Genomic DNA, 27,994 nt, shown 5'->3' on the forward strand with positions numbered 1-27,994 from the left:
ATATCAAATTGTTTAAGTCCAGAGATAACTTTTTTAAAAGACACACCTGTTGCTTGCTGTGACTTACTTTGGTGTGAAGCTGTTTAACTCTGTTTCTGTAGAAGTTGCTGGGATAAGTTCTTGTACAGCCCACCTACCCGTCTTTGAGTTATTTCTGCTGGTTTATTCAGCTGGGTCCAGACTTTTTACATCTTTGTTTTGCACGTACAGAGAATCATTTTATTTTGTGTCCATTTTTTATTTAATACTGATTGTATTTTGGTCAAAACTATGTGGTGATCAAACAAATTTTCATTGTCAATAAAAAGTACCGTCAATTAGTTATTGTTTCATAATCGATTATTGTCAAAAATCGTTAGTTTTCCTATAAAAGTCATTAAGGCAATTAACAAAGTAAACCACAAACAAGTTTCAAACAGGGCACCAAAGAATACACTTGCACTTGCAAAGCTAAGGGCAGTGTTGTTCTATGTAGAACATCCTTATCCATGCTCATCTGGGGTGAGAGCAGGAGTGTGAACTCTGTCCAAACTTTATTACATTAGACAGATGGTGTGATAAGTCCCTATTCAGCTGCCAGACCTCTGCAGTTCCTCTCCACTCTGTGTATGTCAGGAGTGGAGATCATCTCTCTTCACAGGGAATCACTGGCCAGGTCTTCTCAGTGCCTCCTTCACCATCTTTTCAATGTGTTTGAACACATCAGGATCCTCAATGGTTGGACTGATCTGTGGAAACCATGAGAGAACACAACTGAATGAGCACCAGTTTCTGTCCTTTATGGTTTAACAGTATGTTGCATCCAGACTGAAGTTCACATCAGTTACAACTGAATGAAAAAAAACCATCATTTGGCCACAGTCCGTAGAGATATAGTTTTTATATATATGAAGTAGACACATACATATGTATTAATTATAAAACAGAAAAGGTGTGATAATTAATGGGAAAAAATACCGCGTAAGGCTTGCCGTTGACGAGGTTAGCCAACGCAGAGCGGGGTATTTTTCCTGATCGAGTTTTGGGAAGGCCGTTGACAAAGAGGATGTTCCGGAAGGCTGCTACGGGTCCCACTGTGTCTCTGACCAAACTCACAATCTCCTTCACAACATCCTTCTCTGCCTTTTTACAGCCTAGTAGACACACACACACACACACACACAGAGGTTATGCGGTCCTAAAAAAAGATTTCAAAGAATACAGATTGAGGAGGGTATATAATCTCCATTTTCTGTTTGTCTTTCTGTAACTCACCATGCCTCAGCACACACAGAGCCAGGGGGACATGTCCTTTTAAAGAGTCTTCCAGTCCCACCACGGCACAGTCCACCACACCTGCATGTAGCAGCACTGACTGCAACCCACAGAGAGGACAGTTTACTTGCACACATTCACTGACAATCTCTGCAAAATAAGAGGGACAGAATGAGGCCGGGTGATGACCTAAAACTAACATCTCAATATTGAGACACAGACATATGGAAGACACCATATAAACATGTTCTGTTTGTCTCTTAAAAAGTTCAGATGATCCATTCAACACTAAGCCACTTTGATCTTTATAAAGGAATGACCAGTCATGGAACAATAGCCTAGGTGTGACGCTTCTAAGCGATAGGCTACAGAGCAGTTATGCAAAACTGGTGAAAATAGCAAAGTTTACATGTCAGTTTCAAAAAGAATACTAGGGTGCTTCTTGAAAGTGATGTCTCTATTGTGATCTTATTTGGCACAGATTTTTTTTTTTCCTTTCGTGGGAACACAATGGAGCAATACAAATGCACCCAACAGAGGAACAAACAGATTTGCTTGTGGACACAGTGAAACAAATTGAAGACAGCTGTCTGCCTTCTTTGAGAAATGTTTTTTTCACCCTGTCCTCCGAGGCAACCTGCAAGATTCAACAATCATGCACAGAAATACTGAATATTTTAAAACTCTATAAGCCAATACAGTCCAGTTCTAGGCTGTGGCACCATTCTAAATAAACAAAAGTGTCAGCTCATGCTGTTCTTTCATACCTCCTCAAGGGCGCCAGCTGACAGCCTATGACCTGCCACGTTGATGACATCATCAGATCGTGACATGATGTATAAGAACCCTTCCTCGTCTATATAGCCTGCATCCATAGTGTCATAGTAGCCCTATAAGACATGGAAACAAAAACAACTAGATAATTAAACTCAAAACCTTTTTAGTACGATATACCAGGTCCATATAGGTAAATCAAGGTCACAGTGTCAATCACATGTATTTGTTTAATTTACACCACTAGGTGGCACCAAAAGAACAAATGCCACTAATTCACAACACTTCACTCTCTTGTTACAGTTATGATTTCTCATGTTAGTAATAACTGCAGAGCAAATATGGAACGTAAAGCTCTGAAATTGATTTGATGAAATATTGTACCACAAAACACAACTTATGGGCAAGTACAGTTCTACAGGTGATAAACATTCATCTCAGAAGTTCACATGCTTACTGTCTTACCTGAAACTTAGTGAAGTACAGCTTTTTAAAAAGCTCCTGGTTCTTCCAGAGAGATAATGCAGCACCAGGTGGTAATGGGAGTCTGAGAGCAGTATGGAGAAAGAGAGAGATTGTTCCTATTCATGTTTAGTGTGTTGTGTTCTGGGAAAAAGAGATCTTAATAATGAATCAAAAGAAGATAACCAATGCTGTTCATTATGTTTAATTGGCCTTCATTTTGATTCAACTGTGTTACATACTTATTCACCCTGGGCCGGTTTAGTGTGCTTTTAAATACAGAGTAAAAGCTTATTTGTAATCAGTGTTCAAAGAATTACTTCTATAGGTACTGTAGCAGCTCATCACTGACAATGAATGAGAGAACACAGTATTTTAATATGCCATGTTCACCAGCAAATCTACTTTGCCAACCTAAGTTACACCATAATGTGATTTTCCAGTACACCAGGGTTAAGAACACACTGCAAAACACACACGTATTCTCAAAGGGGAAAAAAAGCCTTTTGAAGCCAAGGTATGGCAGAGACATTGCTATTCAGGCCTCAAATCATTAGGAAGAAGCTGGAGATCTGGGTGTCACATTGCTCTGTTCTCCACAGACAAGCTTTCAATACTGAAAAGAATCTTTTCTTTGAAGTAATGGTTGAGCAACAATAAAATGAATATCAGAACACAACTAAAATTCTAGAATACAATAACATGAGCTGTGTGCGCGTGCGTGTGTGTGTGTGTGTTTGCACGTGCATGAACATGTGAATTACTTTACTACAATATTCCCCAGAGTCCTTGGCTTCACTTTCTGCATGTCATCATTGATCACAGACACTGAAAGAGACAGCAAGATAAGTTGCATGAGACACTATGACCAATGTTATCCCATTGTTACAGGTTTTACTGCCATACTGCTAATACAGTTACAGACAACACTCCAATCAGCAATAAGATGCCCACCAACATGTTAGTACAAGCTTAAAAAAAAAACACACCAAACAAGCTACAGACCAAAATACTGACATCAGTCTAAATGGCAGTGTTATCACTAGACATGCCTCAGAGTCCTAAGAACCACCCACTTTATACCTATGTTAAACAAGCCTGATAAGATACACGACAACAACAACAACAACAACAACAACAACAACCATTATTATTTATGTACAGCATATTTCAAACAACTTTTTGTTTGTTTTGTATCAACAGGAAAACTGATATAAAAAAAATGAATAAATAATAAAATGATTAAAAACAGGAAATCCAGAGGACTTCCCATAAGGACAGTCTTACAACGCAGACAAAGACAGTGGAGAAAGATTAGACCATTTAAGTGAAAAAGGAAGGGGAGGAAAAAGACACATTCAAAACTGCAAATTCTTGCTGTCAGAAACATATAGATAGTACAGACAGTGCAGCAGAAGAGTACTGTACTGTAAAACTCAAAAAATGAAACTAAAAAAAAATCAATCCATTTCAAAAAGGACTTGAGGAAAAAGGAGGATGTTTTGAAACAGGTACTGAAGAATTGCCAGTGAAACCACTTTAAGTGGAGCCTATCAAGAGAAAGAGGCAAGACTGTCCATTTGTTTACAACCTCTTTGAATTTGCTCATCATTATTTTTTTCTTTTTTTTTAAAATTCAGTTTGTAAATAGGCTGGGGTATTTTTTTTAGGGAAAGAGGGAGTTAACTGAACTACATTGATTTGTGAGGACAACAGCAGTTAGGTGGTCTTATAATGACTGGACCCATGAAACAAACTCATTTTTACTCACTGTAAAAATAGGTTTTTAAGAGAGACCACAGAAACTGGCTGATTTGTAACACAAAGTCTCAGTTGTTTATATTATTACTCTGTTAGGAGGGCTGTAGCATGAAGTGAGGTAACTGGTTTATCCAGGTAACTTCTGGTTAAGTTAACTCAGAAGAGTCCTATGGCTTCATTCTCCTAGCAAAACACAGTTACCTTGCTTTGTAGTACAGCCCTCTGATGTGGTCTGATTTTAGTCCTTCTTAAGAGGTGTAACAGAGTAACAGAGCAACTCTTTGATTCGGCAACAGAAGACAAACTCAGAAATACGCCAAAAGAATTTCAAAAATTTGGGAAAGATAAGAAAGAAGCGTTAACACAAAACCTACTAGTACTAGTATAAATACATATATTTATGCATACTTACATACACAGACATACATAAACACAGATAAAAGATATGGAATGAACTAAATAATTAATAATTTACTAAAACACATCAAAAAGTGATGAAATTATCACTCTCCTATTTGGACTCTCAACTTTAATGTCATCCAGTTCATAGAAATGACTCAACTCTGAGGAATCCGCCACAGACTCACCATTGTATCCAGGCACAGGTTTGCCTGCTTGTCCAGCAGGGGGGTCCAGTGAGCTTCCCAGGCCAACATGGGAGGCTGTGATGGCTGATCCAGTCTCTGGGCAACACAGAAAACACAGGATGAGTACAGAAAAAGTAGAGAGAGATGAGCAGTAAATGCATAAAGAGAGGATATCTGTGTACCTACAAATATTAAATACGCAGAACCCTAAGTTTCCTCTCTCATTATTTCACATGATGAGGGACCCACACAAAGCACATAAAACACCAATGCAAGAACAAAAACGTTAACAACAAAATTATGAGGCATCCAGTCAGTGATGATTAACAAACACTGAAGGCCAGTTAGAGGCTCAAGGGTAAGCAACACTGCAGCAGTACCAGCGACAGAGGTGCCCTCTGAGTCATGCTAAATCGCTCTTCATTGCTCTTTTTTACCCAACATGCCCTCATGCCCTCCAAATGAGCAAACAACCATGCAGAGCAGGATGAATTAACCACAACAACAAGAGGAGGGATTACAAGCATCTTTATTTTCACTGAGATATTCTCAAGCATTGTAACCTATAGCAATAGTTATTTTCTAGGTCATTTTAGAGAGTTCTCTCTTTTATTTCCTATGCTCCTCAGAGCCTGCATCATGGTTAACCTAAAATCTGTAGATTGCATAATCTGAACTGGTACTTCTTAAATCCATTACAGTATCCTTCTCAATCAGTTCAATATCCCTCTCAGTTGGTTCAATATGCAGCCCATCTTTAGTTTAGCCTCTCACTGGGATATTGGATTTAGCTTATAAAGGGCTTGATAATGTCAGTCAAGTGTGCCATTCTAATACAAAAACATTTAGACCTATGGTTTTCATAAGGATTATTTTAGAAATGTTAATCTTCATGTCTCAGAAAAAGCACAGGATTTTTTTTTTAAATAAAACCTAGAGGTGCAGAAAACTAGAGATGCATTTCCACGAGAAAATGCAAATGTGATTGCGCCACAGCATCATCGAATCTTAACTGTAGAAGAAATATTCGATCTGTGTCCAGCTGAAGTACAGTCATGGAGCATAAAACCGTTGAATCCAACTATCGACTGCTGCCATGGTCAGTCCCTCGTCGTACCACTAGAGACCTAAAATTTTCCCCATTCATTTTCAGTGGGAAGATAAGCGATTAAAAACGGCAAAAAACCCCCAAAACAAATCTAGACACCATATAGTTCGCAGAGTATGGTGAAAAACTACATTTAGTGTCAGTCAGTGACATGCATAACACCGCTGTGATTCTGTATGGGTAGCCACTCTGCCTTAGAGTATGTCAGTCTGATTTAGTGCTATGGGCTACTGAGTAGACCAAGGCCCATGGTATTAACTGTACAGTTTATAGGGAGAGGCAACAAGTTCAGTCCACGAGTTCAGTAAAAGATGGGGGTGCAGAGGGAGTTTGGGTATGACAAAATTTGATGAATGTATTCTCTAGGGCATCCATCATTTTTTTATGTTCACAAACTTTCACTATACATCACTGTATTTCACAAACATTGCTATCTGTTATTTTGCCCCTCATGCAGGCAAGCAGGCAGATGGCACACACACACACAGTCACTAAGGGTTTAGTAGATTGTCTTGGTGCTGTAGCTGGGGGACACTATGTCTGAGGCTGTCGATAAACAGTTAGAGAGCGAAGTGTCAGGGTCCCCCCTGCCAGGCTGTGGAAAAACAAAGTGGTGAGTTAAAAAACTAGCCTTTCTATCTTTCTATCTATTACCTTCAGTTTAAAAATCTCCGAGTGCATACCACAAATACTAAGCACACGGCTGAGGTGCATTCACCCAAAAGCAGATATCGGATACATACGCCAAAAAGTGGATAAAATTCGACAGGTTTAATGTGCAAAGTGACATTATCCCAAAAACAGCAGCCACTTGTTCACAGAGCATGTGTACATGGGCTTTTTTAAGTGGACATGCCTGAAATGCATCAGTTCTGATGGTTGTGTGTTTTCCACAAGCGCATTCCTGCAGGCAGATCTCAGACAGACCGACAGCTAACTGTCTTAGTGGACTCACCAAAGAGTCAAGAGTTCAGTCAGCTATATGGCACTTTACTGATCTGACAACGCATCCCCAGTCATCCAGGACCACAACTCAGCAAGCCAGACAGACAGCTCTTTAAAGAGAGGGAGACCCACACCTATAATCATTTTACAATGAATGTGGCAGATATATGATCATAAAAATGATAAACTCACTGAGTAGTTGACCTTAATCACTTTACTGAGGGCAGATGGAAAAGTAAAGAGCAAACTCTCTGTCAGTCACTCTCTCTTTCATGGCCAGATGCTCTAGGTGTGCATGGCACAGCAGGGAGAGTCAGAGGAGAGCGAAACACTTCGTAATTATACTTGCAGCACACTGAGATAGCACACCTTTATAACGAGGGCATGTCTGGCACAGGGGCCATATGGTTGTGACACAGGAGGCAAATGCCATTTAAACATCTGTATGTCCTGTGAAGAGAGACCCATTTGTAATAAACTTCATAAATTTAGCAAATAAATGCACCATTTACCAAGTCATTTTTTTTAGGTAAACTATTCAAAAAGCATGCCACATGACACAAATGCTAAACAAACTATTTGAGCACAACAGGTTTACAAAGATGGATAGGTTACTTTCAAAAACTGCCTTGAAGATTCAGCCAAAGCGAAGAGCTTACAAAATTCCTTGTACATTGTTCTCCTTGATGTATCAATATACTAAATACAAAGTTCAAATAAGAGACTCTTATTTTTGTGTACTTATAGTAAAATAAAGGTAGAGAGCTGATAAAAGCTGAGCCTGACATGTGAATATAGATTACAGGTGAAGTTTGTCCTGAAGCATGACTGTGAGAGATGTGACAGGTGTTATGACAGCATTTCAGTGGCCGACAACACAGAGATAAAGTCAGCTCTTCTCCTAAAGACACAAGCTCTCCAGTCCCTGCTACAGGTACACATCTGCTGCTTCACGGCCAAAAAGCAGGCGCTCCCGCCTGGAAACACACTAGTTGCCTGGCAACAGCAGTGACATCAGCAGCCACTCTCAACTCCCCTGCTACTCCCTCCCTCTCCTCCAACGTAGGAGCTGGATCCTAAAATAGCACGGAGATTATTATCAGGTTTCAAAGCAGCAGCCATTTCGTCTAGTTTCACCCATGTTTACATCAACAGGACTTTGCACATGGCTTTGAACATGCTGTGAGGAACAGAAGGCAGATGATGTCTGGGAGACTGATGAAATGGTTTAGCCGTTTTCCTGTCTCTTTGTTTAAGAAGGCTGCTGCTACCAAAAACCTAAATGAATCAGTCTGTCAGCAGACAGAGACCCGGGGGAGGGCAGGGCAAAGAGTCGGTAATAAGGGAAAAAAAAAAATCACCTTCGTTTTATTTCAGAAAACTCATCTCACTCGTAGCCTCCATTAGATTTCACCTCATCAAGAACTTTTTAATCAAATCCGGCAGTACGTTGCTGCTGATCAATCTCAACTCGGCCCCCATTCCTTTTCCCGCTCTGCCAGACAGCTGCTGATTTGAATCAAATGCATTATTACATAGTAAATATAAATGAGCCTCACTTGAGCAGCATCACATAAATACCCAATTCAGGGAGGTGGGCATCAGCATGACGATGGAGGTGAATTTACAATACAGGCACAGCACAACACCATCCATGCATATAAATCCATTTATAAAGAAATTTCCCCCTTTCCACCGCGATCCCGCTGCCTGCGCACACAGACACAGACACACAGAGACACACACACACATCTCTTGGCTCATTTGCAAAAGCCTCACAGTCTTTGCACAGATTTGCTGGCATCAAGTTCTCTTCGTCGAATATTACATTACAAAGACAACTGATTACAGCATGCTGAGGAAAGACTGAGTCTGTTTCACTTTTTTTTTTATGTTGAGCTCATACTACAAAGTGTGAGAGACATCTCTTATAACCAAATTCAGAATATTGATGTGACGGTAAATACAATATCTGTTGCATAAGACAAAGAGATGAGTCATAAAGAAAGGGTCTGCTGTTCCATCACACTGCTCAGAGGTTATAAAAAACAGAGACAAAAGATTATAAGGTCAGCATTCAGACAAACTGTTTCGACAGGGAAAGCACTTTCAAAAAATATAATAAACCTGTACATCATTTCAGTTTTGATAAATCTAGCTAGCTACTGTGACCATGAATCACTCTCATCTAAACTGAAAGAAGCGAATTCATAACAGAACTGGACTGAGCTGTACTGTGTGTATCTCTCTAACTCCTGGCTGGAGCAGGTTGTGGCAAGCTTGGCCTGATAAATCAGTTTGACTGATGATGTTTTGCTAAAGCATGTTTGAGCGCATGTCTGAGATGTTCTGGCTGTTTTAGAGGGAACGGGAATCTCGGTTCTGGGTTGAAAACCATCAAGGCTTTCAGAACATCCACAAATTGTTTCTCATATCTGCGCTGGCACTGTTTCAAGTCTGCATTCAGGTTATTACATCAGACAGTTCATCATGGGAAAGACAAACGAGCAGAGATTGAACACACAAAACAAGCTGGAGTGTCTTTACTAAAAAGACAAACAATACAAGGCATCATTACTTATTCACAACATAGTCACAAGATTCCAGTGCCTCACTGCTTTTAATAAAATGACAAATGTCCACTGCTAAGCAAAACAGCTGGATGTTAGCTCCAACTGTTGCTAAGTAACATGGCCTGGAACATGGCCTGCAAGCTAGTTTGATATTTCATCCAATTGTAATCTCTGGAAATTCTAAATTAATGTCTGGTTGAAACATATATATTACCCAGATCCTCATCTCTAAAGTGATAAGAGATGCGCTGCTTAACAAGGTTCGCTACAGGACACTGAGATACACGATAATGACAGTGCTGGGTCATCTCAAACAGCCAGTCTAAACTGACGTGCACAGAGAGCTTCGTATTTACTAATGTCATCCATCACTCACTGGCTCACAGGTTTTTTAAGGTTGCTCTTCACTCATACACACACACACACACACACACACACACACACACACTACACAATGAAATGGGAAAGCATGCTCATGCACACAAGTATGCACACAAAAAGCTATGTATACAAAGCTGTTATCTCTCTCTATGGAGCACTATCTACGCTCTGAGGAGTGAGCAGGCCAAGGGCTCTGATGGTTTATCTCCACAGAGAGCTGCGGCTCATCACAGCAATAAGTTTAATGGACCATATTCAGATAAGAGATAGGTTCCATTCACAGACAAAAAAAAGCACCCTGCAAATCCGAGGTCTCGCTGCAATGTTTTTGATACGTAGTAGCATGTCTTTCTTTCAGTGGCGTGCGGTGGGTTTTTCACTTAGGCAAGCAGTAGTCAGCACCCCCCCCCCCCCCCCCCCCCCCCCATAGATATCCAAATATCCACACATATGGTGCCTCTTCAAAGAGTTGAAAATTAAAATCAAACATACCGTTTAATGGCCATACAGCGTAATCACTCTGCTCTCTGGAGTTTGTAGTCTGCCCAATATAGTACAACTGTCTGTCTCATGGTTTTCTATTGTCTGACTTTCCTGTCTTGACAGTGCCTCTCCTGTGTCTCGCTGTACCCTGCCTAACCAAAGGGAAAAATTACTGAGATTATTTATTTTAATTTACACTAAACTTTACACTGCACATATCTGGAGATGCTTGCTTGAAAAATACATTACAGGAAAACCTTCCACACTCAATACACAATTTTTGTGTCAATCTCCTTTATTTCTCCACATAAAAGGTGGCAACCCTAGTCGTGGGAGAAATGTACTAAAATAGACAGTAATAGATTGTGTATTGTACATGAAAATTGTACAGCCTTAAGAGATATATCTTTCAACATTTATTTTCATGTAGGAAAGTTAGGCAAGCAGTGCTTGGCTTGCTTGCCCTGACGGCATGCCACCGCTTTTTTCATGACTGGTGCTTTTGTCCCACTTTAGGGCTAGCACAAAGTGAGCACAAAGCCTGCAGAAAAGTTCAGACAATAAGACAAGCACCCCATTTCACTGAAGAGAACATTAACCTGTCTGATCTCAGCTCTGAGGGGTAATAAAATCATTCTGATCTGATGAAGAAAGGACAGACCCTACAGTTTGTAGAACCCATGTGTGCAACCTAGGCGGCAAGTAGAGAGCGAAAGAGAAAGAGGGGGAGAGAGGGAGAGAGAGGGAGAGAGAGAGAGTGAGAGAGAGAGAGAGAGAGAGAGAGAGAGAGAGAGAGAGAGAGTATGAGTTAAAAGAGTGGCAGCTGGGCGCTGTGATTTTTCAGGAGCTCAGTGGGAGTGGTTCATCTAAAGCGCCTTTGTGTGATTCAGTCTTTGATCCTGCTCTCTACGGGCAGCTAAGAGCCTGGGCCACACAATCTAATGTCAGTCACTGCAGCCTCTCTTTACCAGCAAACAGCGAGTGCCCTGAGCATGCCTCCAAAAACCATATTCACTCTTGTGCTGCGGAGTTACTTTTAAGACAAAGTCAAAATCAGATTCATGCCAATGTAACGCCAGTGCTTCTGATGTGATGCACTTACAGTTGGAAATAGAGAAACAGAGTGGAACATGTATGCATGGATAAATTTAGCTGAAAGCAACCCAGTCAAAGAGCAGGCTGAGTAAAATCCCAAAATAAAACAGATTAACTCCTAAACAGCTTAAAGGCTAACATCGGTTCAGGGCCAGAGACATGAAAAAAAATATATTTTCCATCAAAATGGAAGAATCACATGCAATCAGTACTACCAGTGACTCAGTGCAGCACTAAATGGTTACCATTTGAGCCATGGTAATGACAGACTTCTCAGACTAAACCTGCTGGGCACTACTGCAGTAACAGGGGAGTCTGACAGAATCACTGATTTACTCTGTCACTTGCACTGGTTCAAGCTTAAGCATATTCAGCAGTTATTCATTCTGTACTTCATACAAAGATGTGAGGGCACGTAAGATCAATTCTCTGTTAGACCTGAATGAAGCAATATTTCTCTGTCCTGTACCATTTTTTTGACTCCTTGTGGTTTATGCAGTCTTTTCAGAGAAATTTCATCTAGATAAAGGGAATAAATCAAACTCTTTTTTTTTTCATTATTTTAGTAGAATCCAAAATATGAGGAAAAATAGGGAGACATTACACCTGCCAAACACAGTAATGCTTCCAGATGTCAAGACAGAAGTTTTTGTCAGTTTAGTCTGATAAAAAATGCAGAAATCCCTGCATCTTTGATGGAAAGACCAAAATGAAGAACATTTGGAGCAAGTCCTGGATCCCTGCTTTATCAGGAATGACAGGATGGCCGGTAGGTCCAACTGAATGTCTACTGTTTTCACTCACATTTTTAATTAACCTTCAACTTTCCTGGATTATTACATCAGTCATATTAAGAAGAAAATGAGAAGAGGGGAGATGCAGCAGAGGAAAGGAAAAGGAGAAAGGGAGCTGATGTCTCTCACCTGTCTGCCACCAGTGGTCCAACACAGGAACTCCAAATGTTTTCTTGGCCCAGACAAGTGTCTCCACATCACAGTGCTCACCTGCCAGAAACAAACACCGCAACCTGGACAGAGCAAGAGAGACTGTGACATTTCATGTCTTCTTTTTTTTTGAGAGAGATCAGATGTCATTTCATTACACATAAAATATCTACGTTCTCAAAAACAAAACTACAAAGCTAACACAAAGCTAGATGACTAGACTCTTTTCAAAACAAGGTCAAAGTTCACAGCATATCACCATAACAATCATTGTTTACTATCATGGATTTATCCATAAAATCCTCCACTCTAGCCCTAATCTGTGACTTGTTACCAGATGAAACAGTATCATAGATAACTGAAAAAAGCAGGATATATATGCAAAGGTTATCTCCAAGGTAAGGGAGAATTCGGACCTTTGACACAGAAACCCATTGGCACATTGGAAAAATGTGGGGAAAAGCAAATTTGGAAAACGTCCTGGGGGGAATTCAAAGTCTTTAAATGGAGAGGGAGGAGAAGGGATAAAACAACAGGCTTTGGTGTATCTGAATTCTGTCCCACTGTTAGTCATCACATTTTTTAATGCTAGCAACTGTTCCCCACACCTCACACCACAAGGCCATAGACTTAGGATAACCCTAATAACCATGTTGCAACAACATGAGAGGGAATGTAAGAACTGTATATTGTGAAAATATTGTTGTCAGGGTTGTCCAAAGTCCATGACCTCAAGATAATAATTTGCAAGCTACTCAATCAGCTGGCACTCAGTGGACATTTGCAGTAACTAAGGGCCATTTACAGGTGGAGAGTTCTGCTTACTACATTACCCCTTTAGACCATGCTTTGAGGGAAATGAAAATGAGCTGTAAGTTCCTCTGATACAGGAAAACATACAACACGCAGTACCGTGGAAAAAGTATTTGTCTCCTTTCTGATTTCCCCTGTTATTGCAAATTTTTGACACTTAATGTTTTCAAGTCATAAACCACATCTAATATTAGATAAAGGGAGCCTGAGGGAACAAACAACAATTTTAAAACTTATTTCATTTATTTAATGAACAAAGTTATCCAACACCAACTGCACCCGTGTGAAAAAGAACTTGCCCCTTAGTTAAATGAAGCCAATCAAAGGGATAATCAAAGTCAGCTGACTGAATACAGCCTAGCTTAATTACCGCCAGCTCTGCTCAGTATCAACCTCACTGATTTTGACCCTGACCATCAAAGTGAGGTTGCCAGTACAAAGACTCAACAAGAACATCAAGCCAAAGGAAAACCCAAGAGAGATCAGAAAACAGTAGTTGATATCTATCAGTCCGAAAAGGGTTACAAGGCCCTGGAACTCAACCAAAGCACAGTGAGAGCCATAATCTCCAAACACAGATTATTTATTAAGACACTTGGAACAGTAGCGAATCTTCCCAGGAGTGGCCAGCCTGTCAGATTTTCTCCACGGGTCCAGTGTAAATTATTCAGGAAGTAAAAAAGGATCCTAATAAAACAACTGAAGGACTACAGGTTTCTCAAACATCAGCTAAGGTCAGTGTTCATGACTCCAAAATCAGAAAGAGATCAGGCAAAATGGAATTAATGGGAGAGTAGCAAGGCAGAAATCACTGCATAAATGCTCATCTCACATTTTCCAAGAAGCACCTGAATGATCCCCAAGCTTTTTGGGAGAGCGTTCTATGGACAGAGGAGTCGCAAGTGACATGGGTCCCATTATGTCTGGTGTACAGCAAACACAGCATTCCACAGTTAGAACATCATACCAAAAGTCAAACATGTTTGTTACAGAGTAACGGTGTGGGGGTGCTTTCCTGCCTCGGGACCTGGATGGGTTGCCATAGTTGAAGGAGCCATGAATTCTAATCTGTATCACAAAATTCTGAGGGAGAATCTCTCCTCATCTCTCTGTGAGTTGAAGCTGAAGTATAATTGGGTCGTGCAGCAAGACAATGATCCAAAACACAATGGCATGTACACATCGAAATGACTGAAAAGAAGCAACTTTGAAGTTTCAGAGTGCCCTAGTAAAAGTCCAGACCTAAACCCAATGGAGATCCTATGGCAGGACTTGTACATGACATGTGGTCAGCCAGAGAAGGCCTGCCATTGAAATTATGTATCAACATAGGGAAATTGTCAACTATGTTACCTGTCAACTAATTTACCCAGTAGTCTACATCATCAGTCATCATTATCACATCATTATCAGTCTACACATGTCACAACACACATTATTCATATGGGCACACTTTCCCTTTGTCCCTCAACACATTTTTAAATAATCCAGCTGTTTTAAATAATAATAAATAAGCAATAGTAGTAATAAATAATAAATAATAGTAATAATAAAGAGTAGCAATACACATCTTTTCCCTTAAAAAGATTGTTAATGTTTAAGCTTTGCAACTAGCAAAGGAATATACTAACTTGAACCACTGATTGTCCTATTGAGAAAGAACACTGTTTTTGTGCTATTTTGTTGATCTGAAATGTACCCCAAATTATAGAATGACTCAACTATGTTTGAGTATGTGTGTGTGTCTGTCTAACAAATGAATACATAAACCTGAATCCAGTCCCACAACCTTCTCCTACTGCACATACAGATCAGTTCTCTTATTCAGCCAGATGGAGAGCTGAGACTCTAACAAACAAAAAAAATCCCTGTTACCCATGCTCTAAGCTGAAAAAAGCTATTGACTGAAGTCACACACTTTGGCAGTCATTTAAAAAGCTGTCTGAGAGCTCTGAGTCAGGGCCAGGGGCTATGAAACACAATCCTTGCTCTTTTGCCTGCTCTCCTGTCACTCAGCCTGTTTGTTCCTGAGAGTTTAAAGCTCCATGCTGTCCTTTCCTCATAACAGCCTAATTCACAGAACTCACTCCTCTCCTCATACAGGGGTATAATTAACAGTCACAAATAAAAGATGACATCATGTTTAAGATAGAGGATACACAAGGTAAATATTACCTGCACAGCTGAAAAGGAAATACTTCACAGCTGACATCCAAAATTTATTAAATAGTTGAAAGTTACTCAATACAAATGATATAATGATTGTGATACTGGAGAAATATCATCTTTCTAACAGTCATTTGTGTTGGCAGCGGTGCAAATCTATTCCTCCCATACCATTACTGAGATGTTCTCAATAACCTGTAACATACATTCAACGTGGGCAATAAAGTGATACATTCCATCTATTTCACTGCGGGTATACTTTCAGCTAAAAATGCACGAATGCAGGGGCAATTTATTCCCTGTATTCTCATTAAGAATGATTCAGTTCAAACACAATAAATACACAAATTAAGCTAAACATTACACTTGGAGCAAGCCTTTTCCAAACTTAATAAGGATTTGCAGATGCTCATTTGAAGTTTTGGGTTCAGGAAGTATGACTAAATATTCATTCAAAGCACAAATTACTTAATTAATTAAGTGCCTCTGGCCTCAGTTCCGTTGGTTTGCTTGTCTCGCCTTATCTTTTGGAAAAGAAGGGGGGTAATTTTAGGTCGGGACCTCAAATCCATTGCTCCTAAAATTATTTCCAATTTTCCCTCTTAAACATAAAAGATGTAGGTCATGCCAGAAAAGTGAAACTATAACAAGCATAAGAATCACAAAGGTAAACACTGATGGCTTTATATGACCTATCCCAGTCTTCCTATTTTCAACATAAATGACAGAATTTGAGCAGCAGGGTATGATACAGAGGAGAAAAGACTGCACCTGAACTAAACACTGAAAAAGCCATGAAATGGAGTGGCTTTCATTCTGTTCAATGACCTGAGAGGAACAGAGCCATACAACTGTCCTTGCTTTGTGACATACTCCTGCAGGCTTTTCAGTGTACTGGCATTTCATAACATGAATGAGACAGGACCAGAGCCAAACTGGGGAGTGCTCATGCAATACACTGTTACGGAAGCTGTGCACACACACACACACACACACACACACACACACACACACACACACACATTTGTTGCATGGGCATTTGGTAGGTTTTGCACAAAGCAGAATTCACGTGTTCTTGTTCTCTGTTTTACAGTGTCGTTGTGTTGTAAAAAGGGCATTGGGTAACGTCAATGTTCTTTTAGAGATAATGCTCTTTGATATGATCTCTCAAAAAGTACACAAAACAGTCACAAAACTGTACTTGATATTTTCTCCAAACTCTCACTCTAAAGTGATGTATCTCACACACACACACACACACACACACACACACACACACCTTAAAACAACAGAAGTCAGAAATGCTGAATGAAAAAGGAATGTGTGGAAACAGAATCAGTGGGAGTCATAAAAATCAGACTAATGGGCTTCCTGGTAAAGCTATACAAATTATACGACAGCTCAAATAAAATAAGCGAAGTTCAAATCCAGCTCTGGAGACACTCGTTCCACAGTATTTGCTGCAGAGTCATGATCACTCATAGTAGTGTCTGTGACAGATGCCAACAGACCTCCAATCATCCTTATTCAAAGTCATGTCTGTGATAGATGCCAATGAAACAGACCTCCAATCATCATTATTCAAAGTCATTTCTGTGACAGATGCCAATGAAACAGATCTCCAGTCATCATCACTCACTGTGTCTGTCTTAGACACAGATGAAACAGACCACCAAGTTTCATCAGCATATAACTTTGACTGCAAGCTTGATGCCCTTCACATAATCTGAGCTATTCTTTGGTCTGAGGGATGGCTTTCATCACAAAGGTGACTGGTGGCTGCCAAGCAGGATGATTTGACAGTAATGAATGGTTTGACCCCTGGTTTTGTATTACTCGGCCTGATTAAATTCCAATTGGAGCTTAACGAGAATCCAGATCGGCCATAATGGACGAGTGAGAAGATGGCATTTCAACAGATGGGCAGAGAACATCATCACACCACTGTTAAGCCTTCAGCTAGTGCTGCATTATTGAAACAAACTCATTGGCCCAGCAGCAATACTCTGAGTAAGCATCCTATCTTTGCATCTTTTTACACTTGTTTCCACTGATCTTCATCGACTACAACTACCTGTAAATTGCGCCACATTAGAGATGGCTTATGTCAAAGTATAATGAATTATGAAATGGTACCCTTCCTTCACATCTTGTGCTTTGAATGTCTGTCATCCAACTTATATAAACAGCTTCTGCGAGTGTCTCTGCATAAGACCATCTGCTCAGTAAATGAATGTTAATGTGTATGCTTTAGAAGTGAGCGCATGGACGCTGAGAGTACCTGCTGAGGGAGTGCTGTCGTCCGTGAGTCGCCTGTGGGTCCTGCTGGCGAATCGCTCGGATAGCTGTGGGTGCAGTGAACATGGCAACAGCTTCGTTCTCTGACAGCACGCGGAAAAAGGCCCCAGGATCCGGCGTCCCCACAGGCTTTCCCTGACGAGAGCAAAGACTTGTTACCGCTCACAACAATGGCAAGAGAAACAAAACATCAGGCTGTCATTAAAAAGCTTAGGTAGTACCACACAGGCCTGGTGAAGTTAAGTGCAGCAGGCTGGACTAATCAGTGCAAAGAATGGTGCAAATTTAATAAATAATAATAATAAAAAAAAAAAGGATCTTAGTGCACAAGCAGCAATGTGTCATTTATTCATTGATTAGGAAAAAAATACTGATCAGCATCATAAACATGTTTTACTAGCTTGGAGGTTGGGCACTTCTGACTCGAACAACATGATTCAAATTGGTTCTCATGGTTGTGTTTGATTTAACAATTTGCCCATTAAAGGTTCAATACAAAGTTTTCTACAGTTGGTGTTCCACCTTCAATTTAATAGGAGGTCTTTGGCATAGTGAAACCCATATCAATACAAACATTGCTGTTGCAGATGAATATGAATGATTCGATTTGTTTGAAATGGAAAGTGGTTGGAAATTAGGTTCTCCAACAGATGGGCTGAAACGGATGCTGATGAAACAGAATTCGAGTGTTGCAGAAGCATTGCACATCAGTGGTTTTGCACGACTTGTGCGTATTCAAATATTAATTCCACAGTGAAAGACACACTACTTTCACAGTCAAAAAAAGTATATGAACTACATAAACAAAACCGCCACTGGACATGCCTCTTCTTCCATTTCTAACATTTGGGCATGTGAAAACTGTACATTGATTAGAAAGATAATAGAGGACAAAACTGGATAAAACACAGCCACAAATATGACCCAAGATCATAACCTTGATTAAAGTGGACTAAAAAATTCTCTGACCAATAGCCACTTAACCACATCTGCTCACATCGAGAGATACTAACAAACTAAAGGAGAAAAGCTGCTGGAATCTGCCATATATTTTCCTGCTTTCTCATAAAAGTGCCGATAATCGCAAAATTCAAGTCAGAGTTCCTTCTTTCACTTCCTAAGACTTAAATATCTGAGTGATTTGTGATGGAAAGCCTGTGAACTGTCACACATGGAGTATAATTAAAATCAACCAAATTTACTTATGAGTAAGTGACATTCTTTTCACGCCCAGGTAGCTCATTTCGGCCTAGAGTCAAACAGACCATATTTCGTAGCAATTTAGTTCCAATTCAACTGACTCCCTCCTCCGATATGATTAGTGTAAGCCCGGTGACGCTGAAGTTAGGTTTTATCAATATCAGACTGCTTTCACCTAAGGCGTTGCTTGTTCGCGACCGGATCAGTGATCTTAGCCTTGACATGATGGGTTTGTGTGAAACTTGGTTAAAGCCAGACGTTTTTCTCCCTTTAAATGAAGCCTCACCCCTAACTATTCCTTTTCTGGTGCTGCTAGGGCAGCAAAGAAAGGTGGGGGTGTAGCTCTAATCTATAATACTAAATTTTCTCCTAACACCCTTAGTTTACCTAATTTTGACTCCTTTGAGTAGCTCTCCATGAAGCAATCTGGTACTGCCTCATCTTTTCTCATAGCAGTGCTCTATTGTCCCCCGGGGCCCTATAGTCAATTTCTAGATGAGTTTTCTGAATTTATCTCTGTTATTCTTACTAGAGTGGACAAAATCCTGATACTGGGGGACTTTAATATCCACATCAATAACAATTCTGATTCACTTAATAAAGTTTTACAGCTATCATAGACACTTTTGGCTTTAACCAATATGTCCATGAACCAACTCATTTCAGTGGCAACACTTTAGATCTTATTTTAGCTCACGGACTAGATATCTCTCACGTTGTTGTCTCTCCTTACTCCGCTGCCCTCTCAGACCATTTTCTTATTACTTTCCAAGTAACTCTTCCGTTCACGCCAGTTGTCTTTACCTCCACTGCGTCCACCACTACTGCACTCACTTATCTGCCTCCTACTGCTCTCAACTCTTTCAATGATCAGCAAAGATCTTTGAACAACTTGACGGACAGCATAAATTCTACCCTTCGTAATGTAGTAGATATGGTACATTAACTATAAAAAATAAGCGTAAACACTTAACACCTTGGTTCAATAATGAAAGCCGTGTGCTGAAGCAGGTGTGCAGGAAATTGGAACGAAACTGGCAGGCAACCAAACTAGAGGTTTTCCGCCTTGCATGGCAAGACAGCCTGATGGATTATAAATGCACTCTCTACACAGCCAAATCCGCGTATTACTCGAAAATAATTAATGTTAACAACCCCACATTCCTTTTTGATACAGTATCTAAACGTATCCAGAATCACTCCCCTCAATCTAGCCCTTTTACTGCAAATGATTTTGTTGAATTTTTCTCGCAAAAAATAGATTTAATTTGTCGTAATATTCAAATGAATTTATCAAATCAGACTGCATGCACGCTCTCCATCAAAACGCCTGAGATTAATCATGATGTGCACCATATACTCAATTTAACCCTCTCTCTCTAGATGCACTGTCCAAATTGGTGCACTCTGCTAAACCAGCTTCTTGCTTCCTTGATCTGCTACCTGCTAAACTTTACATAGAGCTTTTCTCGGTTCTTGGCCGAACAATCTTAAACACTCTAAATATGTCACTCAAGTCTGGTGTTTTACCCTCCGCTTTTAAAACAGCCGTGATCAGACCTTTACTTAAAAAAAACGAACCTTGACCCTGAAGCCTTAAATAATTATAGGCCGATCTCTAATCTCCCATTTCTTTCAAAAATACTTGAAAAAGTTAGCTGCTCAGCTGATAGCCCATATGTCCTCTAACAGTCTGTTTGAAATATTTCAGTCAGGCTTCAGGTGTTTTCACTCTACTGAAACCACGCTTACTAGAGTAACTAATGATCTTTTATTAGCCATTTATTAGCCATGCTGGTGCTACTTCTATTCTTATTCTGCTTGATCTGAGTGCAGCATTTGACACGGTCGATCACACTATACTGTTAAAGCGCCTGGAAAAGCAAATTGGCATTTGTGGCCTGGCACTCTCTTGGTTTAAATCTTATCTCTCTGAAAGAAAGCAGTGTGTCCACTATAATAATGTGACCTCTGAATACCGTGAGCTTAACTATGGTGTTCCTCAGGGATCAGTCCTTGGCCCTCTTCTATTCTCTATTTACATGCTCCTTTTGGGTGACATTATTCGTAGTTACAACATTAACTTCCATTGTTATACTGACAATACTCAGATTTTCTTACCTATCCAGCATAATGACCGCTCTGAACTGGCTAACCTTGAGGCATGTCTTTGTGCTATTAAGGGTTGGATGTCAATTTCCTGATGCTTAACACAGGCAAGACTGAAATGCTGGTCATTGGTCCCCCTACACATAGGCATCTTTTTAGTGATCTTACCCTAAATTTTGACAACTGCATCATCTCTCAAAACTCTTCAGCTAAAAACCTTGGCGTGATTTTTGACTCTAGTCTCTTGCTAGTCACTCATTGCTAAAATTAGGCCCTTTCTAAGTATGGCTGATGCAGAAACCATTGTTCATGCATTCATCACGTCTCGCCTCGATTACTGCAACGTTCTTTACTCTGGTCTGTCTGCCTCTGGTACCAATAGTTTTCAGCTGGTTCAGAATGCTGCTGCTAGAATTCTGACCAGAACGAGGAAGTTTGATCACATTACCCCTGTCCTGGCTTCCCTTCATTGGCTCCCAATTCATGCAAGGGCAGATTTTAAGGTCCTCTTATTAACATATAAAATTTTACATGGACTTGCGCCTTCCTACCGTCTTACTTAATTACACCCTATAACCCACCTCGCACCCTGCGCTCTCAAGATTCTGGACTATTAGTCATTCCAAGAGTTAAAAAGAAGTCTGCTGGCAACTGAGCCTTTTCCTACCGCTCTCCCTTCCTCTGGAATGGTTTACCTACAGAAGTTAGGGAGGCAAACTCTCTCCATACCTTTAAAATGAGAACAAAGACTTATCTATTTTCTCGAACTTATGCATAATATAATTTGTAAACATGTAAAGCCATTTGAGACTATAAATAGTGATATTGGGCTCTAAATAAACTTATTATTATTATTATTGTTATTATTATTATTTATGGGTTTGCCCTGAGAAAAACAGAAAAAACAGCAAAGCCTTTGTATTTCCCATACAAGTGAACAGTCAGGTAAGCTAAAGTCCATTCTGAGAGTGGCTCATTCCAACAGTCCACATCACACATGCAATGATCCGAGTACACTGGTCAAGTGATAAAATATACCTCATAAAGGATAGTGGTGCTACCATGGAGAAGAGGGGCATAGCAGATGTAAGAGTGCCCGACCACCCAACCAAGGTCAGATGCTGCCCACCACACCTGATTAAGAGAGAAGTCAGATGAATAAAACACATCTCTTCAGTGAAAGGTTTATAACCGTCTCATTGGCATGTAAATTAATTTAACAAGCATAAAGTGGACTTACCTCACCAGGGTTAATCCCATACACATTTGTCATGGTCCATTTTAACATCACAGCATAACCCCCTGTGTCTCTGACAACACCCTGGGGAGAGGGCAAAACTATCTTATAAAGATTGCTATGCCCTCAAATGGTATCATCAACAAAATGGTATCATCATGAACAATGGCACAACTTTTGAATTATAGCTATCAACATAATTCAAAAACAATAAGACTGCAGGTAAAGGCGCTTTCCAACATGAATCATTCAAAGGCATTGTTGTTGTTTTTCTTTTTGATATTTGTGAACACGAAGGTGGCTTGTTGTTTATGACACCCATTATCACTGATGATTGCTGGATACTCATCCGAACTTTAAGAAAACAAGCAAGAGGAAACCGCATTTAAGAAAAATCACTGTCTAATCATCATTAACTGCATGTAGAATTTTTTCTCTTGGCCTAAATATATCACACAAGGCGTCTGATTTATTAATGAGAGGTGAGCAACTGGATAAAACTGTTCTCGGGGTGAACGCCTGGGCAGACTCTTGTGGACTGTAAATAAGTCAGGGTGGCAGAAGCTGGGTTCATGCAGACCAGTATTTCTTACAGATGAGGAACCTTGGGAGTGACAGTATGACCCAATGGAAAGTTTATGTGACATGGCCCTAGTCAGTAGCCATATATTTCATAGGAACCAGACATGGACTCTGTTCAGCTCAGACTGCCTTGAAGCTTTGCTACAGCACCAAGGCAACTCTCATACTCTCCTCAACATTTCCTTCTCCTTTCCATTCAAATCAATGCTGACAGTATATCAAACAGACTTTCTCCAGTAAGGGACATTTCCTATACTATCTAGATATCTGCAAAATCAGAACTCTCATGACTCTCTCATGACTGCTTAACTGATATGGAACTGAAGTCAGGAGACTATAACGACATCTTTGGGGTATAATGTACAGACTAACATTCGACTGTCAAGAGCGAGGGGTTTCAAACTGGGCAATGCTCAGTGATGAAATGTGCATAGGAGAGCAGTAATATACTTTGGGAGTTCCGGTGGTGCCAGAGGTATAGAGGATATAAAGTGGATGATTGGCTGGGAGAGACACACAGTCATGAGGGCGAGCAGTAGCCATCTCTTCCTCCCAGTCCAGGTTCAGATCAGGATGCATAAACACCTTCTCCTTGGAGGCAAAGGATGACAGGAGACAAAGTTACTAAAATATGTCCAGTTTGCACAAGTCCATATTGTTTGTTAGAGGACATTGTTGTTATAGATCATGGTTAACAACTGAGGTGGACAACTGAGCTTGAAGTCGAGTATTAATTTTTTTTTCTACCTCTAGTAAGAGACTGCAGAACTTGACACAGCAGTCAAGCTATGAACGAATATAAATATGAGGTCAATATTTCGCTTCTTTAATGTAAAATACTTAATCACTGAAATATTTTATATTTTCTAAGATCCATAACGGAAGCTGTGCTTGTTTACAACACACATCTAGGATTCATGTTCTTCTTCAAACTGTATCGCAAAGACACACTAGAATCTGTATGTGGTTTCCATGACAACATTGGAAGTACTTCTGAGCATTTTTCCATGTTGCATAATCCAGACAATTGTGTTATGATAAAACAACGCAACATTTCAGAAGATCAGTGTGAAAGCCTCATGAGAATGCATTAAAATATAATTAGTAAAAGTGGTCTGAGCAAAATCCTGATGTTCAAATTTCTTTTCTTGCAATAAGAACAAGTGCAGTACTTTGAGAGCCTTTTGAAATTTCCCAAGGCAAAGTGGACACTTAAAGTACTGCTCAAGCTTAACAAGAATTCTGGAGAGCTGGAGTTTCACAATCTTACTGAAACTGGCAGGTGGCTATAAAGGAAACTGACAGTCCCTCAACAAAGTTCAGCCTAACTTCATGCTGGGTTTCACACTGAGCTACTGACAAAGAGCAGACATCCTGGATGGCGTTTCAGAGATTCAGTCTCCAGCCTCATTAGCATTTTTATTCACTTAAACGCTATTGACTCAACATCCTTCATTGTCCTCACTCCCTGTTTATCCCCACTCACACATCAACCAGTCCTTACACTGAAGCTGTCCTGTCATACCTAGCCGTCCTGCAGCTGACTGGCCTGTTATGATATACTGATGAGAAAGGTGTAGCATGTTCAAGGCTACAGCTCTGGACCTCAAAAATGGTAAGAGATCAATCCCTGCTGTAGGGAATGGTACTGGACAATATAAAGCTAAACATACAAACAGGCTTATTATTGTGGGTTTGTTATACTTCATGACAAAGAATTAATTGATGAAGGTCAACAGAGAGTGAAACATTTGCACATTTCTGTTAATTCCATTTTTTTAAAAGTAGGTTAAAAAATACGAAAAAATGAAAACTTTATATTGTTTATATTGTGAATGTGTTTTAATTTTTTTTTTTCAGATATAGACTCATTTTCCTCCAAACCCACTGTTTTCCTGTATCCTCTGCATAACTGCCACAGGTACAGTGAGTTTTCCCTCTACATTAGCGTTTTGCTGAGAAACTGAAGACGTAAAATTCAAGAGCATCAGAGGCGATGGAGAACATTTATGCATATAGCACTTGGTCTTCTACACTCAGGACAGACTACAGGCAGATGCACTGTACCATGTTAGGTCGGCTGTAGATGAGCACTTTGTCTGGCTTGTGACTGCTCAGCTCCAGTGCTTTCTCCACCAGGGGAATGTACTCCACTCTTCTGCCAGGCTCAATGCCAAAAGAAGCTGTTACAATCATCTTTGGCTAGAAAAGCAAAACACAGAATAACACTCCAATGCCTGCATATTATAGTTAGTGACAGGATTAATTGGACTCCATATGACAAAATAAATTCACTTTTCTCCAAAATAGTGCCCCAAATATTTCCCTAAAAAGATGCAAAGGTGAAAAAGATGTGCAAATCACTTTTAAAAGTTCTATGACAATGTTACATAATCTCCAGGGGCATATATGAATGAATTAGTTAAGATCACTAGCAAACTCAAAGTTCAAGACAGATTGGTCATTAAAATATAATCATCATGCTTTATTTTGCACCTAAAATGGTGAATGAGTTGACTAATCTGAATAAATGAAAGACAAACATCAAACGAAATCACTGCCAGTGTCTGATAGCTGACATGCAGTCTCATCCATTCAGTGGTGCTGTAAGGTGCATTCAGACACACATCACAAATGCTTCATACGCATCAGGTCCGCTACTACCTAAAGCTGATTTAGAGTGTTGTATGCACACATCCGCACACAGATGTCAGTCTTTCAGTGAGGTCCTTTATTCAACTCTGGAGGACGTGAAAATAAACGTGCATGCTGACTGACCTTGGCATGGTCAATGCGGACAGAGAGCTCCTTAGAAGCGAAGCCGCCAAAGATGAGACTGTGGGTTGCGCCGATCCTCGCACATGCCAACATGGCAAACATGGCCTGAGGGATCATGGGCATATAGATGACCACCACGTCCCCTTTCCTTACCCCATTTTTCACCAGTACACCGGCCAGTCTGGACACCTACACACACAGAGTACAGCCGGACAACCCCCGATGAGAGAGCAGCTCTGGATTCATCCAAAGCATGGAACACTTTATTTTTTTGAAGGCTTATGTCACTTGGCAAACTTATGGCAGGTGCAATTATATATTCATTAATAAAGCAATCTGAAATTTGTCTGAATCTAAAATGTATCGTACTAATTATAACATGACTGCTAAAAATGATAAAAATTTCTAGTAGTGTTTGGCTTCCCACATGCTTATTACAATGCGGTTAACGTATGTACATAGTCTGTTACAGTGTATCTACAGTAGTCTAAAGACAGTTTCTATACTGAGGGGCTGGCAAGTCGCACATAGTATTTTCATTTTTCAGTGAGCCACCTGCTCTTGCATTTCTTTATATGTGATGACTTGCTTAGTGCCAGTCACTGGACTGTCATAGATGACAGCAGCTTGGTCTCCTCTTCCACTCTCCACATGACGATCAACGGTGTTGTAGCACATATTTAACTTCCCGCCAACAAACCTGATGGAAAAAAATAAAAAGAAATGAAATATACGTCATTACTATGCAGTAAATAAATGTCATTAGTATGCAGTATTACTGGACTGAAATGTAACACATTCACCAGCATACTGGTATACAGGATACTGGCAATCAAACACTGACTAAAACTGTGAGTGTAAGAGACATGAGTAAATATGACAGTCATGAATATGTCTGCAAAATGTCATCAATCAAGTTCAACGCCAAGCGATTAGGTTAAACAACGTCCAAAAGCAGGCTTCAAATACACTGCCTGGCCAAAAAAAAAGTCACTGTTTGGATTTGGAGCCTCTGGAGGCAGTGTTATGATCTGGGGTTGCTTCAGCTGGTCAGGTCTAGGCTCAGAAATGTTATGTGGCAATAAAATGAAGTCACCTGAGTACCTGAATGTGCTGAATGACCAGGTTATCCCATCAATGGATTTTTTCTTCCCTGATGACACGGGCATATTGCAGGACAACAATGCCAAGATTCATCGGGCTCAAATTATGAAAGAGTGGTTCAGGGAGTATGAGGAACCATTTTCACACATGAATTGGCCACCACGGAGTCCTGACCTTAAGCCCATTGAAAGTCTTTGGGATGCACTGGAGAAGACTTTACGGAGTTGTTCAAGTCTCCCGTCGTCAACAAGATCTCAGCCAAAAATTAATGCAACTCTGGATCGAAATAAATGTCATGATGTTGCAAAGGTTGTCGAAACAATGCCACAGAGAATGTGCACCGTAATCAAAGCTAATGTTGGTCCAATGAAATACTGGAGTGTGCAACTTTTTTTTTTTTTTTTTTTTGGGCCAGGCAGTGCATCTTGCTATGGGTTTCTCTTATTATTATACTCCAGTGTGCTAGATGGCGATAATGAGCATTAAAACACTGCGTGCACGAATCCCTCCACCTGATAAGGGCAAAGAAATTTCAGTGACGGCCAAGTGATACTGACAAGTGTGTATTGAACCTCCCTGTAACAATATTACATAAGAAATGGTGGTGGGGAATATACATAAAGGTAATTAAAATACGTTGCCTGTGAAGGCCAGTAAAAAGATTTAAAAAAAAAAAAAACTATAAAAAACTTGAGTCCTTAAAGTGACAGACCTGCACCCGAAAACAAATAGTTTGGCGTTTTTGATATTGTACAAAAAAGGCTTGAAAAAGTTAAAGTCTCGAAGATACTTACCATTTTGGAAATATAGTATCGGTACGATCCAAAGTTTGGGTCCATGGCTCAAACCAAGTGACTCTCTGAGCTTCCTCGCCCCAGAATTTTTCAGGTTCGTCCCTTGCCCCTTTAAAGGCTTCGTCGTATGCGTCTTTGGTTGTGACTGTGCGGATGCATTGTTTGGCATAACAGCACTGTGTCCCATAACGCCACGTTAAGTGTGGACGACACTGACGGGAACGGCGGACTGCAGCGCTAAATCCTGCAAAACCACGTCTCGAGACCACTGCCAGACTACAAAACTTGAACCGACCAAAGGAATCATTTGAACACACCTTTGACAGTTCACGAACCCCTCTGAATTTTGTAAAAACGACATCGTTTAAGCAGAAGCTCTTTAAACGCATTGTTTGAAAAACACGCATATCCACGAGTCAGATTAATTCCACAGGTGATAGTGATAAAAGAGATGTCTAAGTCGAAACAGCTGAACTGAGGTTAAGACAAGTTTTTGAGCTCAGAAATGGCCGAACCTGTCAATACTTAGCACAACCAGTGGAGGCT

At 40.2% G+C, this 27,994-nt stretch overlaps 1 protein-coding gene across 2 annotated transcripts; it reads right to left on the minus strand.

The window, feature by feature from the left end:
* Positions 1 to 27: 27 nt before the first annotated feature.
* acss3 (acyl-CoA synthetase short chain family member 3) lies at positions 28 to 27,981 on the minus strand. 2 transcript variants are annotated; one of them, XM_030777293.1, is made up of 16 exons: positions 27,462 to 27,981; positions 26,106 to 26,260; positions 25,551 to 25,739; positions 24,840 to 24,974; positions 23,223 to 23,363; positions 22,194 to 22,274; positions 21,992 to 22,087; positions 17,628 to 17,779; positions 12,347 to 12,450; positions 4,839 to 4,934; positions 3,255 to 3,318; positions 2,494 to 2,575; positions 2,022 to 2,144; positions 1,255 to 1,354; positions 958 to 1,133; positions 28 to 728 (listed from the first exon to the last, which is right to left on the minus strand). In XM_030777293.1, the coding sequence occupies exons 1-16, from the start codon at positions 27,853 to 27,855 to the stop codon at positions 645 to 647; spliced, it is 2,172 nt and encodes a 723-aa protein (XP_030633153.1). In that variant the 5' UTR covers positions 27,856 to 27,981; the 3' UTR covers positions 28 to 644. The 2 variants fall into 2 exon arrangements, with proteins under 2 accessions (XP_030633153.1, XP_030633145.1); XM_030777285.1 differs by having other exon boundaries at positions 29 to 728; positions 26,106 to 26,250; positions 27,449 to 27,981.
* Positions 27,982 to 27,994: the final 13 nt, after the last annotated feature.

Source organism: Chanos chanos, chromosome 1 (genome assembly GCF_902362185.1).
Source record: "Chanos chanos chromosome 1, fChaCha1.1, whole genome shotgun sequence".
In the NCBI taxonomy this organism is placed as follows: domain Eukaryota; kingdom Metazoa; phylum Chordata; class Actinopteri; order Gonorynchiformes; family Chanidae; genus Chanos; species Chanos chanos.

Bases quoted from the DNA above. Each gene is read 5' to 3' on its own strand.
- acss3 (XM_030777285.1), bottom strand. From the start codon at position 27,855: ATGCGTGTTTTTCAAACAATGCGTTTAAAGAGCTTCTGCTTAAACGAT. The intron at 17,780-21,991 runs GTATATTTTATC...TGCTCTCGTCAG, and splicing joins GCACCACTATCCTTTATGAG to GGAAAGCCTGTGGGGACGCC. The intron at 4,935-12,346 runs GTGAGAGACATC...TGTGTTGCCCAG, and splicing joins GGACCACTGGTGGCAGACAG to AGACTGGATCAGCCATCACA.